The sequence below is a fragment of the Megalops cyprinoides genome, chromosome 9, assembly GCF_013368585.1.
Source record: "Megalops cyprinoides isolate fMegCyp1 chromosome 9, fMegCyp1.pri, whole genome shotgun sequence".
Taxonomy (NCBI): domain Eukaryota; kingdom Metazoa; phylum Chordata; class Actinopteri; order Elopiformes; family Megalopidae; genus Megalops; species Megalops cyprinoides.
The window spans coordinates 8,805,644-8,819,450 of NC_050591.1; the positions used below are offsets into that span (position 1 = coordinate 8,805,644).

Here is a 13,807-nt window from a genome sequence, read left to right on the forward strand (position 1 = left end):
AGGAGAACTGTCGTCACATTGTCAAAACCCAATGTTGCCTGTTATTTCACAAAACACACAATAAAGGTAAAAACAACATAAATGTTGAAATAATATAACAAAAGCTGATATATTATTAATTTTAAAATACCTTATTTATTGTTCCACCAACAACACTCACTCATGTTGTTGCTTTATTTTTCTTAATGGTTCTAAAGAATCATCCATACTCTGTCTGCCCCATCATCAACTGATATAGTTAGCTAACAGCGACAATGGTAACATTTGGCAGTTGCCAAAAATAGAAAGTTGTTTATAAAGATGATAAATACAGACCCGCATCTTTGAGGCAGCAGATGTGTCTCTTGCATAGAGGCAGCAGTAGAAACAGCAGCATGGAAGAAGAATCAGCATTAATTCTCCTTTACACATTTACTGTTTCACTTGAGGAAAAATACAAAGGAAGCCACAACTGTGCATGCACCTTATCTTAGGTGCCTCTCCTCTCTGATGTTTGATGTGATTGTGAAACTTAGTATATAATTTTAAGCAGATGTTTCAACATGGAAAAAATGACTCTGCAATCGCAATTACTGCCAATATTTTTTGTGATCATTACATAACATAATGTTAAACAGTTAGATTTAAAGAGTTAGCCAATTTTTTGTCGCAATTGTCACACAATTATTGTCATTCTTTATTATCACATATTCAAAAGTAAACCCTTGCAATTCTTTTCATTCACTGACTACCAGTAATGGCCATATGCTGAAATTCATATCTCATGTTACATATATTGGAGTTATTACATTTGACTTAATATTTTTAATAGGCATTAGAGAGGTTTATTTGCCTGTAACAAAGCAAGATACTAGTATATTTCATGGATTAATCTTGCACTGTGCTAATATTTCAGACAGCATTACTGTAAAGAATTTATTTGCTTGAATTTCATAGGATTTCAAGTCAATATTACTAATTTATAAAAGGTGGTGCATGCATTGATTTGAAAATTTACTGACATAATTAAGCAGGGCATGATAAACATAAATCTTTTTTGCCAAATAAGAGGGGGCTGCTGCTCATATACAGGTGTGTCTTATAATCCAAATTTTATGGTACTGCTATCCTTTGATATCAGAAGCTTGTGACAATTTCATCTTATATACCAGTGCGTCTTATACCCTGAGCATTACGGTACTGCTAACCTGTGATATCAGAAGCTTGTGATGATTTCCATCTTATATACCAGTGCGTCTTATACCCTGAGCATTATGGTACTACTGACCTGTGATATCAGAAGCTTGTGACAATTTCATCTTATATACCAGTGTGTCTTATACCCTGAGCATTACGGTACTGTTAACCTGTGATATCAGAAGCTTGTGACGATTTCATCTTATATACCAGTGCGTCTTATATCCTGAGCATTACGGTACTGTTAACCTGTGATATCAGAAGCTTGAGGCAATTTGCAGCCACTCCCAGCATGATGCCCTCGAAAGAGACTGCATAACTTACAGTAACTGAACCACAGTCTAAGAATATTAAAGCCAAGACGGTAAACTAATCAACCCATCAGATAAACAAATCAAAAGGTAACTGTTCAGACAGCATCTTCCCACATTAATTTCATTCATTTCAGACCCTTCAAAGAAGCTAAACATGAGGCTAAAACACACTTTCTTTTGCAGTGCTGGTTAGTCTTCTACCACTACTAGTTACTGGTTACAGTCACTGGTTAGCTACTCTGTGCAAGTCCTGTATTGGACTGCGCTGGCTGGTAATGAATTTTAATGGTATTCTCTGGCGTGTCTTGATCTGTTCTGCAATCTCTGTCTAAAGGGCGTGCCCCAGTGGAGATGCTCACTGTGTCATTAATAACAGATCTGCCCTTTGTCTGGAATCACTAAATAGAAATTCAGGAAAGGCTGAAAATAACAGGGGAAAGGAATGGAATTCTTTTCCCATCCACCAGCAATAGCTATAGTTGCTTTTCTTTCTTTATCACTCCTTAATTATTAATATTCCATAGGGCTCACAATGCATTCTATTCAAGGAGTATGTCAGCAAGGAACCATGTTTGTATCCAGGGATTTTACAGTGTTTAGGTACAAATGGAACACAATGTGTCATAGTTGGTATTAGAGACCGCTGAGCCTCTTCTTGCCAATTGAAATATTACAACTGGACATGAACCTAATGCTTTGGGTTGTGTCCCATATATTCCCTGACTGCCAGAAATTTATAATATCAATGAACCTATTGGGACACTAACCAAAATGTTGCATTTACCCTCACCAAAAACCAAATGATCCTTTGTATTTGTATTTAAATATATAACAAATGATAATACAGTATGTTTTGTGTGATATATCTCTTCTACCTATGGCATGTTGTTGCTGCTTGGAATAAAAATAAAGACTGGACATAGCACTGGTTGCTAACCTGTCAATGGTAATATCTGGGCCATACATCACAGTGTCATAAATGCATGAAAATTCAGGGGGCTCAAATGAACCTGCGCTACCGATAGCACGTTTCTGGAGGGGTGGGTCTGTGGAATAGTCAGGAAGCGTGTGAGGAACTGCGGCTCTGAGGGGCTGGTTCCCCCACCGTGTGAGCGTGTATCTGCCCCCGCCGCAGAGCCGGAGGCAGACACACGCGCTCTCTCCGCCTAAGTGGCAACAAGGGGACTTTCGCTTAAGCATGCATTGTCTGGTCATCACAGCAGGCACTGCGCAAACACACAAAAGCCATAATAGCCTATGGAAACGACATGCTGGCAACACCCCTTCGTCCTTCAATCTGTGCAGGTCTCACGGTTGGTATATGTGTGTGCAAGGCTGTTCCAGCTGTCCTAATGTGCACATGGATACATTGGATACAGCCTTACTATTCAGATCATTCTCACATCCTCTGTGGTCAGTTTATCTTCACCTCATGTCTACTGGCAATATAATCCTAACAAGAATTGGGGGGGGAAATCAAATCATTACTGCCATTTTGTGTAGCCATTTTTATTGATTCTTTGAAAAAAGGGAAAAAAACCTACCAGTTTTCATCAATTGCTGCAACTGTATTTCCAAATTGAGCTTTATCCAGGAAAATCCCCTTCCTCAAACAGCATTCATTCAACAGAGCCACCACCCAGTGATTATATATATATAAATATATATATTTATATATATATATAAGCTCACAAAATCGGAATTGTTTCTGGCCAGATTGGAGGTATTCAATCATTCATAAGGGCAGCAAGACAAGGGTGGGGTCGCTGCTCTTGCTGGTGGAAGCCTGTGTGATGGTGGAAAAGGAGGAGGGGAGTAATGGGTGTGTTTTTTTTCTGTGGGAAGGAGGGGGAGTCAGTGGGAAGAGGGGGAGGGGGTTGGGGGGGGGTCGGAGGGTGGGCTTGTAGTCATTGTAAGCCAGCAAGTCACAGTGAGGCGCGGCCAGGCAGACTTTGTGAGAGCGTTGCAAATTGTGATGAGTAAAAGCATTAGGCGACTCAGCTACTGATATAGCCAGGGTGTGTGTGTGTGTGAGCGCGCGCGAGAGCGAGGGAGAGAGCGAGAGAGAGAAAAGAGTGAGGAGAAAAGGGAAGAAGGAAAAAAGGAAGGGAAAAGAAAGAGGATACTTCAATCATGCTGTGCTGCATCAGGAGAACAAAACCGGTAACTGCCTTAAGAATTCATCTTATCATTCTCTTATCATTTGCATGATTCTAATATCTGTTACAATAATTGACACATCTTTTTAAAGGTTATGGTATAGTGCTGTTCTATTTCTTTGTGTGCAGATGGTTAAAAGAGATTGGAGAACATTATTCACTTTTTTTGTCCCACGGTGACTTCCATTGGGTGTAGTACAGTTGACACACCTCAGTAATATAATTAGGAGAATGAATGGCTCTCGACATGTGCTGTACAATTGACAGAATCTTACCGGAGCCTCACCTCCTTAATTATGATTGTGATTAATTAATTATTTAATTGAATAGCAATTTGAAAATCTGAACAGCTACCCATTCACTGCGTTTACCTGTTTGCTAGATGCGTAATGATGCATTGCAATTCCAATATTTCAGACACTTGCATACTGTAAAAATAGATCAAGTGCCTCACCTTTAATGCAGGGTATGTGGGGTTACGATACCTTATACAAATTGCACGCTGATGTGATTGAACACTTGTAACGGTATCGATTGGCTTATATCCATTCTCCTCAACTGCCAGCAAAGTTGCCAAATAAACGGCATCCATGTTAATGGCTGGGCAGCAATCTGCCTGTTTTATGAAGAGGATTCCAGCTGTCAGGCTGGAGAGTTTCTGTAGAAAAAGGGGAGAGGAAATCAGATCAAACTGAAACTCCTCTGGCAACAAGCTAGGCTGTGGTCTCAGGGGATCACAGAATGGAAAAATGAATTAGTGCCTTGAAGGGATTATTATTGCTTTAGGTTAAGAAATGGGCCTTGTCACCTGGGATAACTTCATTATGTCTACACTTGTTATAGAGTATACACTTGTTTTTTCTCTGTCATCATACAAGTAACGAAGGAGATCATAACACTTCAGAAAAGAAAAGGTGTTCAGTCACTGAGGGCGGGTCTGAGCAATTAATGAATGAGTGGTATTGTAAATGGAGAATTTTAAAGCTGATGTTGGAATGTGCTTATGTATGATCACTTCTGCAACTATCTGAACGATCAGTTTTTTGCTGCTTATTGAATTTTGAAATCAGGCCCCTTTTTTCATTGAATGCATACCCTACATGTTAATATTCTGTTCTTCTCTTTGCTGGTTGATGGTATTTGCCTCAGCCAGCATTAGCTTTGTGCTGGAGTATTTTAAACTCATCCATACGTCTGTACAGCAGAGGATTTCAGCAACTCCTGATTGCTGTTTAAATGTCAGCTTGTATGAGTCATTTCAGTGGAGCTGCGCTCTAGACTGGGTGAGGCATCTTTCTCCCAGTGTGTTGCTACTGCATCAGACAGTGCAGTCCCTATCTCCTCAGAACCCTGCCAGATCCTTAGCTTCAGTGTGTTTAGTTATCAAACCGCCTATGGCCACACATGGCACATTCAAAATTGTGCACCGCTTTCGAAGAATTAGCAGTGAATGAAAAAAAAGAGATGTGTTCAGATTGGGGCTGTCACAAGCCTGACGCTGCCTCTAAGCCGTTTCATTAAGAAATGTAACACCATGCTCTGTGATAAAACTGGGGTAAAATGTGTGTGGAAGTGCTGTCTGGGAGCCAGAAGTAAGGTGATGCTACAGACATCTGAGGGTGGTTATGGTGCCTTTGTTCAAGGAAGACCAGACAGATTTAATTATTGGAATGAAGTCAGCAGTAATCTTGGCACATGGCTGGAATTTTGCTGCTGTTACTGTATTGCAGTGCTCTTACAGAATGATCAGGAAAGGGAAAAAAACCCTCACAATTTGATGTCTAAGGGAAGGGGGGGGAGGAAAAAATGAAGCAGCATTGAATCTGCTAGTGAATGTAATCTCCACCTGAGCCATCTCTCCTGCAGAAGAGAGCTGGAAGAAAGGGTGTGGTACAGAGTGAGTAGGCAGGAGCATGTTACAGCACAGACAGTATATGGGCTGTGTAAGCTGCAGACTGCATCCCCTCTCCGTAATGTGTTTCATTCTCACCATCTACATAATGGGACACATTTCTGTCATACTGAAAAATGCTTTATGGAAATAGGATATTAACATATGCCCATTGCAATGCACAGGCTTGACTGCGAGGCACATTCACAGGCGTGCTTCATTCTCAGATCATTTTAGTACAAAAGGCTCACACAAATGCCATGTCCCAGAAGCGCTGAAAAGATTGAAGCAAATGGACACAGGTATCTGTAATGCCTGGCTATCGATTCTGATACTGCTAAATGCTTTGCAAACCAATAACATGGATTAGAATTACAATAGGACCCATGGCAATACCTCGGTTTATGACATCTGTAGATTCCCCGCCCCTCCCCCCGCACTTTACTTTTACACACAAGACAAGTCATTACAGCAGAAAGACAAAATGGGTGTGTGACATGAATGAATAAAATCAGGAAAATAAGATCAGATATCAGTGAATGCAGCCTGCATGCTATGCATGTTCGCTCTCTCTCTCTAGTTATGGTTGGTTGTCCAATGATTCTTTGCTCAGTGTGTTGTAATGTTGCTTCCTCCAACTATGAAGTCCCATCTGGTTTCTTTAGTGAGGCAACAGTGTGTCATCATTGACAGTGGATTTAAAAACCCATTTATGACACCGAGAGGCCATACATCACAATATGGGTGTGGTTCTCTCCAGTTTTCTAACCCACAGGGACGACAAAGGGACAAGGGATGTTGGCTGCTCTGGGAATTTTTTTATAGCCTTCTAGAAAATTTCTAACCTGCAGAATTACAGGTTAGACTGTCTGTATCATTATGCTCTTGTTTCTGTAATAGATAAATACAAAAGATGCATTTCTACATACATTTTCACATACTTCAGCACACACACACACACACACACACACACACACACATACACACACACACACACACACACACACACACGCACACATATATACCTGTCTTGCAGTTTTGAGTATCTGGGTTTAAACACAGAGACATAGATGTAATTAAATTAAGTTAAAGGTTACTGGTAATATTCATATTCTTATGTATTTTTAAGAAATCTGCTATTTGGCCTCTTACTCTTAGTGAGGTTTTCTGTGCTGCAGTCTAACAACTGGGCAGTTACATTTCAAATACATTCTATTGATGCTTAAATATTTCTCATGGAAATGCGTGATAAATTATTTTATAAGTCATAAAGGGGTAATTACATACCATCATCCTTGCTGAGTATGTTAGATGTTAAAATGATGTTTTGGCAGTTTCAGTGTTAACATAAATGAGGGCTCATGCTTGTGCCAGATCACACTTGTGCCAATGAGATCATCTGCAAGATAGCAGATGATCTCATTGCATTGTCCTAGCTCTCTCTCTCTCTCTCTCTCTCTGAAGCATTAAGTGGAAGCAATGCACCATATTGCCGTCCAGACTTCCATATTTCCCACAAAAAGGTACCCTGCTTACTAGATGGCAGGTGTTAAATTCAAGGAGGTTAGACCTTTTCCATAATTGACATAGGAAATCTTACAAAGCTACTGCTACACATCATAATACTACAATACATTACACGGTAGTAATAGGTGGTAGTAATAACTGGCTTGATATGCACAAAAATCCTCTCTTACGTGTTAATGTAAAAACATTTCACATAACTTTCATTTGTTCAGGTTTCCTGACCTGTCCACTTGTACAATATTGTATTCATTTTGCAAGGTGGAGCCAGGAGGGGCCTGCATGAACACATCTGTCAGAAAATCAATTTGGCCATAAAATGTCATCACTCAGATGACTTAAGCAGCAGTACTGTATACGCTTTATAAATGAATGGCTTTGGCCTGTAGTGATGTGACCTGGTTTCAAACCTCTTCATTGCTTTCGCACCATTGAGGTGTCTGAAGCACGCAGTGACACCCACAGTTTCAGCCTCTGTTGTTATATCTTCATTCTCCTCCGACTGCTTGCGCCTCTCAGCACAGGAAATGTGTCTTTAACAGGTGAAACCTGTCAAACCCATGTGATGTGTGTGTGTGTGCATATATAATGCACATGCACATAATTGTTGTATTGTGCTGCAAAGGATATTACTCTATAAGGCGGTAAATCACAAAGGAATCATGAATTGTCCATAATCATCTCTGCTGAGTATGGACTTTATTGTGTCCCTTTATTAAGATCGAGTAAGGAGATGGCTCAAAAAATCCAATCTAGAGGAACTAATATCTGTGTGACAGCGGTGAGATCCATCAATGCCATAAATTCCATGAGCCATAAAATACAGCGCCTGTCTTGTCATGGTTCAGCATTTGGACAAGTCCCATAAGTAATACCGTTTGTACAAGCCCCCATCTGCTGAATGTGTCTGAACACACCCACATATCTTCAAAGGATATACTGTACAAACAATACCAGCATACAGTCTACAGTACACAATGCACATGTACTTTACAATGCCTTTCAGTTTCATCAAGTTAATATTAAGTTATGATGATATTAAATTATTTGGCCAGAGTCACTGACATCCGAAAGATAGTCATATTCAAAAATGACCACACAGTGGTCTATTATCATAGTGGTTACATGCAGGGTCAGGGTAACTAATAAGATAATTGCTTCCAGCAATTACAAAGGCTTCTCTATCTCTCTGGCTCAACCCACTTTAATGGCCATGCAACATAATTGTAATCCTCAACTCTTTCAGTCTATTTTTGTGTCTGAGCAACTACAAGCTCTGATATGCCTCTGTAAAAAACGTAACCATTGTTTTAGAACAGAGCAAAAAATATCTAGGCTGTAGGAAAATAATTATCTGATTTAGTCAACAATTAAACTGTTGTTGCACTGTCTGCAACGTGTTTTGTAGTACACAACACACAGATTGTAGCAAGACAACATAAATATTAGAGCGGTAAAACAACAAATATATAATCCTAATGTAATATAATGCACAGAAATAAGATGGACACAACAAGCAAAAATCTAACTGTAGCAAAATAATAGTTTAAAAAATTCTGCTGTCTGACACCCCTGTTGGTAACTGCTTGAAAGCACAAAGTGATTGTACTCCCATTGTCCGATCAATGAGCTTCCAGTCATCGTTCTACAATCTTTAAGTGTGTTGTCTGGTCAAGCATGTAAAAATCACATTCCACATTTGCTTCAAGTCCAGTTTAGCATTGGGTCATTGGAATCAAATGAACTGTTTCGATTTCTAAGGCTGGTGTTTGATAGCTGGGCACAGCAGGCACTGAGAATAGAAAGCAGCTAACCCTGATAACAATGAGCAGATAATTAGCTAGCGAATCGATTTTAACTATTATAGCCAGTGATTTGCATATATTTGCGTGACCTAATCCGGCTAATAACCATTTTGAAAATACTTCATATAGTACTCAACTGGAGCGATGGCATTTTTACAGTGTGTGCAGGGTCCTTTTAGAGCACAGAAGAGGCTCTGAGCAGAACAGTCCTGTTTTAGTGGGGCCAGAAACATGCAGCACATATAACCATTTGCTCTGGTGTGCTCTCGCCTTTTGCTAATAGGAAGCAATGACTTCCTGTGCGCAGCCCTGATATGGCTCCTCTCAGCATGAAATTCCCTTCAGTCCTGCAGAGCATTTGATGACTGATGTGAAAGCAAGCTAAGGCAGGGGAAACCTGGTTCCAAGTATCTCAAAGCAAAGCACAATGAAGTGGCAGCTCAATTCTCCAGTCACTGATTCAGAACCCCCACCTGGTTGATTATCAGCCATTCTAACAAAAAATGATAATGAATGAAAATTAAATATTTGGTAGCAGGATGGTACAAAAGGAATGGAAAAACTAAACTGTATTCTATTATAGGATACAAATAACATGAGGACATAACATGCCTGCAGAAACTGTCAGAAGGTTAAATTAAAACACAAGATAACTTGATAATAGAGTTGTGCAAATTAGTTATTACTTGTATTTGTAGTAGGTTATTACTACAGTCAGGAAGTTGGGAGAAATGCAGTGCAAAGTGTTTTACAGAATGTTCACATAAGTAACACAAAGTGATGAAATCTAATAAAGTAATTTAACTTATTAATGTTTGATAGTTGCATGTACATTCATAACATTACATAAGGAGATGCTACATTTAAGCATCAACAACATGCAATTTCTAGTAATGGACATTACTTGCTGATATTGAATTTCTGAATAATGGAATTTAGAAGTCTTATGGCAATGTAATTTAATTTAAAATTCCAACAAAGAGACATCTTAGCAGATGTCGGCAGTGTTAGAATGGGAGAATTGTGCGGCGGAACACTGAAAAAGTGTTCTGAAAAGTGGTTTATCGAAGGAAGCACTGCATGCACCATGCTGACTCTGCTTGCTCCCTAATGGGAGAGGTAGGAACCCCTGGAGAGAAGAGCTTTAGATTATCTATTACAAAAGTGGACATTTCTTTACATTATTTTGTGTGTTCTCCTCTATGACCTTACAGCCATCATTAGCAGCTAAATATCCAGGCTCGTTAACTATTCAGTTACATTGCCAGATTATGGAATCATCTTAACTTCCCATAAAAACATACATTCTAAAATGTATATGCACAAGCATTAGTTCCTCAAATACTGCACAGTCTTATGTAGTTATGAAGTCCATATTCATATGTCTAATGTATGTGTGTGAAAGTGTAAATTAGTATGTGAGACAGGATGTATGTGTATGACAATAATGTTGCATGCGATAGATGTTGAATAATCAAAAACCATAACCAATTACATGGTGAGTACATTAATACTTCAATGGACAGAGACCTATTACAGGATATGTATATTCATGTACTATATCTGTGCTTTAACCATTTGGGTTGGAAACTCTGGTAGGGATGGAAATCATGCTTGCCTATTTGCCCAAGGAGAGTATGTTTTTGGCAAGTATCAACTCTGTGTTACTAACCCATCAGGCAAGCAAAATGCTGGTCAGTTTTGTGTGCAAAATCAAGCGATAAAGTTATGGCTTTCTAGATGCCGATTGTCCCGACGACAGTCTCCCTACTGTGGGAGCCGTGGACAGAAGGTAAAGATGTTGGAGAAACAGATAACTTGTGTCTTTTCAGTAGCAAGAATGAATATAAGCCCATCGTAACAATGGTAGTTAAGAGGCAGTTCCAGCAGGCAGGATCTGAATACAAACTGAAATAAGTACAGTATAGTATAGACTGTGTCCCATTCTGCCCCCCTTCACCATCTCCTTCACCAGAGCCCCACCCCAACATGATGTCTTGCTTATAACGCTGAGCTGGCGAATGCTAGAGGATGGGATGGGTGGGAGGTGTAAATTCTCACTTTGGGATACCCTTCTTACTCAGCATCTACCAACAGCATTCCGTTACATTTTTTTAGCATGTGAGTGCAGTTCAATAAATTTGCACATTTTATTGTCTATCACTAAAAACATTTTAAATGGAAAAAAATTTGAAACTAGGATATCAGTGACTAGCCTGCAAGCCAACATGGGGTTAACATTTAGCGTTAGCAAGCAAAACGAATTGCTTACTTATCCGCAGGTGTAGCTAGCATGTTAGTTATCATAGCTTGATTGTTGAAAATTTTGAATAGTATCTTGTGAAGACTTTTGTGAACCCAACACAAAACTACTTTAAAAATGTAAAATTATTTATTAACATCAATAAATATTTACAAATATTTTTATTGCAAAATTATTAATACATTATCATTAACATTATTACAATTATGATTATTTTACATGTGTGAAACATTGTGTTATATATAATTTAATTGTCTACGCAGATTGCAAGCTAGATGTTTAGGTTCTAATCATTTTGGTTTTAGAATTCAGACAATGTCCAAATGAAAAAGCTCATCTGCTGCTTTGTCATTTCACTTAAAAACCTATCACTTTATTTTCAGTTTGTACTTTTTCTCTTTCAAAAATAATACAATGTCACACTTTCAAATGGCACGGGCCCCTTTCTCCCCTCATCGTCAGTCAGAAGTTAGGCCATAATGTAACCCTTGCCCAACCCTTGCCCACCTTTCCATGACTTTCACACTATGAAGATGAATTTATTGGTAATTTTTTATGTCATGGACATTATTCTTCATATTCCCGTGTTCTTCATCAGTAGTAGTTTGGCTGTAATGTGTAAACTCCTTTCCTGTTTTTAGTGTCTCAGGTGTTACTCTTAATACTGCAACTTAGGGAACTCTTGCCAGAACTCTTTTGAGAATGGTACTGACAATTTCAAAAGCAAAGCATCAAAAAGTAGCCAACGTAGAGAAGAACCAAAGACATGCAGATAGATTTTGTACGTCTTCCCCACAGTCAGTAATCGGTGTAATAGTACATTCACATTTGTGTTATGTTTAATATGACTTGTGGGATCTCCATATATTTGCATAGGCAACTTAATGGGATTCAACACAAGTATCTTCTTCCATGGCTCATAATCAATGATTTCCTGTAATTAAGACTCCCAATTTCTTTCATTAAGTGTGTTATTCTGGGTCATAGAGCATAGAGTCAGATATATGTTAGTTTAACATAATGCTATTCATTGACTGATACATTTTCTTGGATCTTTCCCCAGCACGAGTGTTTTCATAAGTAATTTCAGAATTCGGTCATTTGTAGATAACAGCAGATATCAGATGGAAGTCTGAGTTCAGCTGTTTAAAGGATGTGGGCTGTTTATCTTTGTGAAGCTGTTGCACGAAATGTATCACACACACACATTTAGTGAGGGGAACACAATCTCCAGTGGATGAGGAGGTTCCCTGAGGCAGATCTAAGGTACACTGTGCACTCCACCAAATCTCAAATGTGAGCTTGGATCATCTACTCAGACTGTAAACCCCTGTATTTCTTTCCATAAACAAGACTGCTGAGAGTGTGAGCTACTGGCAACTGCTCCTTTTATTGAATTACCTCATCTCTGCTGGGCCCATTATACATACACCACACTCATAGCCTGTGCCTAGGTTGGCCAATAATAAAACTTTAAATCAGGCAATCTCATCCCTTTGCTGGCCGAAAATACTATGAGCCATTTAATGCACCTTGCCAAATAAATCTGGATACAAGGTCCAGCAGGCTACTTGCATATCTCGAGATGAGCACTGATGCTGTTTTAAGACCGAAACATGAGCCTGGGGAGCACATTCATTCTGATCATTTACAACCATCTATCCAAACAGTGTTGAAGGCGGCCCTGGATCTCAGGTCCTCTGTAATTACTTTGATTATTTTAACATAATACACTTTGTATATGTCAGCAGGGGAAGTAGGCATAATGATTCCCAAGTACCTTATGTATGTCTCTTGGCCACTTGAAGCAAAAGAGTATCTTATCCAGTAAAATATGAATACATTCATTGCCAGTGTCTCTGTTGTATTTACATTGTTTTTTGATACTGAATATAATTCAAATGTTTCATTAAGTGCCACACTGAGTTAAGAGGAACAGAAATGTACAACAAAACGTTGCCTGCATGTAGTATCATTTTATGCTCTCCTTCCCCTCTCCACATGCCCTAAATATCTAGGTTTATGCTAATTGTACAGTGGGGAAGGAGAACACCTGTCTCATCCCCCTGCCAGCTCTGAGTGTTAAGCAGAGGCGGTTGTTTGCTCTTATGGATGGTGGAGAGGAACACAGGGTCTGAATACATCTACTAAAATTATGGTCAAATGCAAATATATCAAAAGACCCAAAACAGCAATGGCCATCAAACCCAGTCAGAGATCTTTTCTATATGAATGCCACACAGCTCGCAGTATGGATTTGTGCATTAAAAATAGCACTGAGAAATGTACGTGTTAGGAACCTGATCAGAGAAATCAGAGAAAACCTCTGGTCGAGATGTGCAATAGATGTGATCACGTTCTCTACTCTCCCAGCTAGGATAGAGGCCCGTATCGTGTAATCTTTAACAGTGAGATGGGTCTAAATGAGTGCTCTTAAGTTTTCAGTGTACGAGACAATCATTTCTATAATTTCTAGAATTTTTTAATAACCATTTTCAGTCATTGACAAATCTCTTTCTCTGCTGAATTAGTTAGCTGTGTTAAGACTGCAGTCAGCAAAGGACCCCACCAGCTCCTGCTGCCCGGCATAAAATCTGATAGGTCAGATTTCATTTTGTGAATGACAGTTTGATTGATTGATTTTTCAGCAGGAAATCTAATAAATCGCTGGCTCA

At 39.1% G+C, this 13,807-nt stretch overlaps 1 protein-coding gene across 1 annotated transcript in view; it reads left to right on the forward strand.

Annotated features, from left to right (window-relative positions):
* Positions 1-3,390: 3,390 nt before the first annotated feature.
* The window catches only part of gap43 (growth associated protein 43), a 29,075-nt gene continuing 18,658 nt past the window's right edge, over positions 3,391-13,807 (forward strand). Inside the window, exon 1 of the mRNA XM_036536002.1 lies at positions 3,391-3,653. Within this exon, the coding sequence (XP_036391895.1) occupies positions 3,624-3,653 (30 nt within the window). The 5' untranslated portion in view covers positions 3,391-3,623. The remainder of the gene's footprint in view (positions 3,654-13,807) is intronic.